The 5627-nt window shown below is 46.0% G+C and overlaps 1 protein-coding gene across 1 annotated transcript; it reads left to right on the forward strand.

Annotated features, from left to right (window-relative positions):
• The first annotated feature begins 202 nt into the window (after window positions 1–202).
• LOC306893311 (C-type mannose receptor 2-like) lies at window positions 203–4908 on the forward strand. Its single transcript, XM_079455080.1, has 4 exons — window positions 203–332; window positions 433–542; window positions 3737–4081; window positions 4185–4908. The coding sequence occupies exons 1-4, from the start codon at window positions 319–321 to the stop codon at window positions 4547–4549; spliced, it is 834 nt and encodes a 277-aa protein (XP_079311206.1). The 5' UTR covers window positions 203–318; the 3' UTR covers window positions 4550–4908.
• Window positions 4909–5627: the final 719 nt, after the last annotated feature.

Genomic DNA, 5627 nt, shown 5'->3' on the forward strand with positions numbered 1-5627 from the left:
ATTACCACAGTAGCATAACTACATATTATTCACTTCTCATCTCTGACTTCAGGTGTTTCAAAGGATTTAATCATCTGTTATTCACAGACTTTTCTTCTCAGATGTGGTGAGTTTCATGCATCAAGTCCACATAACATGAAGAGAAAATAAAGATTTGTCAAACACATTTGTCTGTGATGTGACTTTTTATCAACAGACCAGGGAACCATTAAAATCCGTTCAGCCAATTATGGGCGAACAGACCAACAGACCTGCTCTGCTGAAAGACCAGCAAAGCAGATCACAAATGTTCAGTGCACTCTGAACACATCTCTAAGTATGATGGCCACTCGGTGAGAACAGAAAACATTATTAAAGAGCTGTCAGATATTATCAGATATTATCAGATTATCTTTTATATATTTTTGCTGTTTTTTGCATTTATTGTCACAGATGTGATGGAAAAGCGAGTTGTTCTATGGATGTGACAGTTTTCCCTGATCCTTGTGTTGGAACTTACAAATACCTGAATGTGTCTTATGAGTGTGTTGAAGCTGCACCAAGTGAGTTCCCTTTCTGTCGGTCTCTCGACGTTGTGTTGAACCGACAGATGGGGTTCACCCCTGAGAACCAATCATCTTCTAACTATTTTGAAAAGGCCAATGAAATTGGTGAATGAAATTTGCATGCCGGACTCTGCCCCCGGATATCCGGGTATAAAAGGGGAGCCGGCGTGCACTGCGGGCGGATGTCTATTCAGACGTTGCGTCACGGTGGCTGTGTTCTGTCAAGATCCAGCCACCACCTCGTCTGCCTCCCGTTCTGTGACCGCAGCGGCTACGGCCCTGCCATCAGCGACGGCGAGCAATGAGGGTGATGTGGGTATTATCGTGAGCGTTAATCCGTCAGCCGGCCGGCTCGGGGACCGCTCACGCCCCGTCTCGCTTGTCTAGCAGTTCCCCAAAGACGGTCCTAAGCCGTCTTATTTCTCAGCCACGCGCTCGCAACTCCCTCTCTTCCTTCGGGGCGGGGGAGTCCATGACGGCATGCTCACTCTCGAACATGCACAGTCAGTGCTAAGCTGCTTGAACTTTCAGGCAGCAGCCAGCGGTCCCCTGAAATCAATTTCAGAGGCTCCTGGGACACATGGTGTCCTCGGGGGGGCCTGTCACCCTCAGGTTGACACACATGAGACCGCTACAGCACTGACTACAGAGACGAGTTCCCTGGAGAGCATGGCGCACTGGCAGCAGCGCCTTCTGCCGCCGCATCCTAACCCCGGGGTCTTCGATGGCCTTTTTGGACCTAGGACAGGTCTTGAGGCGGGTCGTGGTAAAGACAGACGCCTCCCTATGGGTTGCGGGTGCGGTGCGCAACGGGCACGCAGTGTTGGGTCGCTGGACGGGCCCCCGCCTGTGTTAGCATATCACTGATGACAACTCCCCCTGGCCAAATTCCCTGACGAAGGGCCTTACTCGCAGGGGATGGGCACGCTGTGGCATTTCGAACCAGACCTTTGGGTCTGGCTCCTGGATCGGACGAGGAGTTCCTGGATGATCTACCCCCCACAGTGGTGGAGACTATCCCTCAGGCAAGGGCCATGCCCACAAGCCTGGATTCCTTTAAGTGGTGCCCCTTCTTGTCCTGGTGCTCTTCTCGAGGAGAAGACCCGCGGAACTACTTGCTCAGGAACCTGCTGTCCTTATTGCAGGAGAGGCTGGGGAGTAGTCTCCCCCTTCCACATTGGAGCGTGTGTACCCGCCGTCGGCAGTTTATCACAAACCAGTTGCTGGTGAGCCTCTGGAGCAGCATGACCTGATTATTAGGTTCCGGCAGCTTGAGTCTTGCCTGAGACCAACAGATGAGACCAGCGGTCGTAGGGAGTACGCGTGTGAATAGCGCCACCCCCCTTCTTAGGTGGATCAGTGCGCTATTGGCTGCCTCCCTTCTGTCCCCACGGGTGAAGAATAGGCAGTCCGTCCATCCATCACTAAGCACTCATGGCAGCGGGCTGGGCGGAGCAGCCCTGCCGCCTATTGCCGGGTATCAAGCTGAGTTATCACATATAGCTCTAACCGGACCTAGTGCCCCACATGTAGTAACCCCCCACCAGGGCGGTTCTGTGTCGTTTTCAATAGGAACCCAATCTGTTGGTTCGACACAACGTCGAGAGACCGACAGAAAGGGAACGTCTCGGTTACGTATGTAATCTCTGTTCCCTGATGAAGGGAACGAGACGTTGTGTCCTTCATGCCACAACACTAGCCGTCCGCTGCAGCAGTCGTGAGATGCTCTCAGTCTCCTCAGCACAAAAGGGGAATGAATGAGCACGCCAGCTTCCCTTTTATACCCGGATATCCGGGGGCGGCGTCCGGCATGCAAATTTCTTTCGCCAATTTCATTGGCCTTTTCAAAATGGTCAGAAGATGATAGGTTCTCAGGGGCGAACCCCATCTGTCGGTTCCACACAACGTCTCGTTCCCTCCATCAGGGAACAGAGGTTACATACGTAACCAAGATGTTTTACACCTAACTGACACCAAACCTTATAAAACAGTGTACAGGAAAAAAGTTTAAGTGTATTTTAAATGTTATTTATGGATTTAGTAAGTCTATGATTTACATTTACATTTAGTCATTTATCAGACGCTTTTATCCAAAGCGATTTGTCATACAGAGAGCAATAATACAATAGGTGCTAATACAAAGTTACTAGTTTCAACAATAGCTAGACCACTACCTGTTGAGAGAAGAGGGTTAGTGTTTTTTTTTTATTATTCGTCTATCAAGTATTCGCTGAAGAGGTGTGTTTTAAGTAGTTTTTTGAAGGTTGTGAGAGATGTGGTTGACCGGACCGCATTGGGAAGAATGTTCCACCAGGAAGGAGTAGTGAAGGAGAATGAGCGGGAAAGGGATTTAGTGCCCTTATGAGAAGGCATTACATGGCGCCACTCGTTTGCTGAACGCAGGGTTCTTGATGGGGTGTAGGAGTGTAGTAGGATGTGAAAGTATGCCGGCGCAGATCCAGTGATAGTCCTATATGCAAACATCAGTGACTTGAATCTGATCCGGGCTTCAACCGGTAGCCAGTGGAGAGAGATGAAAGGGGTGTCACATGAGCCCTTTTGGGCTGTTGGAAGATGAGGCGTGCTGCTGCGTTTTGAACCAGCTGAAGGGGTTTGATCACCTTTGCAGGAAGACCAGCAAGGAGAGCATTGCAGTAGTCCAACCTTGAGATGACCAGGGCCTGGACAAGGAGTTGTGCTTCATGCTCAGTGAGGTAGGGTCTAACCTTGCGAATGTTAAATAAGGCATATCGGCATGATCGCGCTGTCTTTGCAATGTGATCATTGAAGGTCTGTTCATCAAATATGACTCAGAGATTCCTGGCTGATTCGGAGGGAGTGATAGTGGAATTGCCAAGCTGGATGGTGAGATCGTGTTGGACCATTGGGTGTGCTGGAAACACGAGTAGTTCTGTCTTGGCTAGGTTCAGCTGCAGGTGATGCTCTTTCATCCAAGCCGAGATGTTATCTAGGCAGGCTGTTATGCGAGCTGCTACAGATGAACAGTCTGCTAGTAGTGTCCCTGTAGGTGGACTATTGTAATACTACTGGACACTAAACTGGCCTCTTCTAAGTTGATGAAAGATTATTTTGAAGTGAAGTCTAAGTTTAAGTCTGGGGTTTAACTGAACTGTGATTGTAATGAGAATGAATGAAAATCATGAGACTTGAATCTTTCTTTTCTTCAACAGACAGCAGTAAAGCAATCGTCATTGATTCTTCTAGTCAAACGTGGAGAGTAGCTCAGAGTTTCTGCAGACGGCATCATACTGATCTTATCAGTGTGAGGAACCAGACTGACAATCAACTGATTCACAACATCATTAATGATCCTCAGAGATCTGTCTGGATTGGTCTGTTCAGAGACTCGTGGGAGTGGTCAGATAACACTGACTCCACCTTCAGATACTGGATGTCTGGTCAACCTGATAATTCTGTTGGTTCTGGTCCACTATGTACAGAGGCCAGAATGAATGCTGAGGGTCAATGGAATGATGCAGGTTGCAGTTACTCTCAGACTTTTGTGTGTCATGAAGGTGAGTTAATGAAAGTCAATGTGTGTGTTTGATGACAGAAGTTTCTTCATGATGAAACTGATCTCAGTTCAGTCACAGTGTTTGTGTCTTGTTGTGTGTTCAGATGGGCTGATATTGATCCAGAAGAATCTGAGCTGGACTGAAGCTTTAAGTTACTGCAGAGAGAATCATGTGGATCTGGTTTCAGTGGATTCAGAGGAGATTCAGCTCATGGTGACTGAAGTTCTTCATCAGGCCTCGAGTGCTGAGGTGTGGCTGGGGTTACGTCACTCCTGCTCTGTGGGGATCTGGTTCTGGGTGAATGGAGAGATTGTGTGTCATGAGAATTGGACTCCGGGGAATGAAGCAGTAGACGACTGTGAGCGTGAAGTGAAATCTGGAGCAGTTCAGTCTGGAGGAGGTCATCTCTGGATCAGCCTTCCTGGATCTCTACAACTCAACTTCATCTGCACCACAAAAGAGGAATAAAGAGACTTTTTTGTTCCTTGGTTAACTTTTTTCTTTTTTTTATTTAGCAATAAACTTCAGGGATCAGGGACTGTATTTTAGAGGAAGGAAGGCTTTTTATTTCAAGACATTTGCATTTATTTCATCGTTTGGCTTTAATGCTTATATTGTAGTAACCAATAAGGTACTTGATGCTAGTGCTTTATCATGAATAAATCATAACTGAAAGGGTTTTTCTGCTTCACATAGCACATCAAATTATTCCTTAAGATTATTCTGTACTTGAGGTGAAATCTGGTGAAGGTTGACTTTCATTCAGTATGTGTTGGATTCATGTAATGGTGACGGATCAGTTCAAATAAACTCTGATCTACAGACACTATTTTCTCTCCTGACTTTTCACTTCAATCGTCACAGTTATTAAAAATCTTTAGATTTATTATATGAAAGTGTCAGCCTACAGACTAAATGTGGCACTTTAAGCTGAAATTAACTGAAATAATGACATTTTATTCACATTTATGAATGCACAAATAAAGACATTCTGCTTTCACCAGCCAGCACAGACATGTGGTTCTCAGATGGGTTTGATGTGGTCTGTGTATTTGGGCCTCAGCCAGTTTTGTCTGCGGGTTCCACGTAGGCCGCACATGGGTTATCCCAGATGAAATAAACACTGTCCATACTACAGGCTGCTAAATGTGACACTGAATGATGAAGTGAATGAGATAATGAAACAGAATATCTGATGGACACAGAAACAACAAGAACAGAAATTAAATGAAATGAAGATAATTGAATCTTCACAAACACCGTCACCATCTTCACTTACTGCAACACTATTTTCAGTTGTTTGAGAATAAACACAGGTTAAAGGTCAAGGGTAATGGCATATAACGGCTCACCAAACAACATGGTGAATTCCACGTAATGGGAGAGAATGTAGATAGAAATAATTAATTTTGAAGCAATAAGAACATAACGTTTCATCATATAATATCTTTATACGCCTCTGAAGACATTGCTGTGTATATTATATTGCATTTCTGTCAATACTCCTAGAAATTACACATCACAGCACCCTGTACTGGTTTAACAC

Source organism: Barbatula barbatula (genome assembly GCF_947034865.1).
Source record: "Barbatula barbatula genome assembly, chromosome: 4".
Taxonomy (NCBI): Eukaryota; Metazoa; Chordata; class Actinopteri; order Cypriniformes; family Nemacheilidae; genus Barbatula; species Barbatula barbatula.

Excerpts from the sequence above, each read along its gene's own strand:
- LOC306893311 (XM_079455080.1), top strand. Across the intron at positions 543-3,736 it reads GTGTGTTGAAGCTGCACCAA|ACAGCAGTAAAGCAATCGTC; the intron begins GTGAGTTCCCTT and ends TTTCTTCAACAG. Across the intron at positions 4,082-4,184 it reads GACTTTTGTGTGTCATGAAG|ATGGGCTGATATTGATCCAG; the intron begins GTGAGTTAATGA and ends TTGTGTGTTCAG.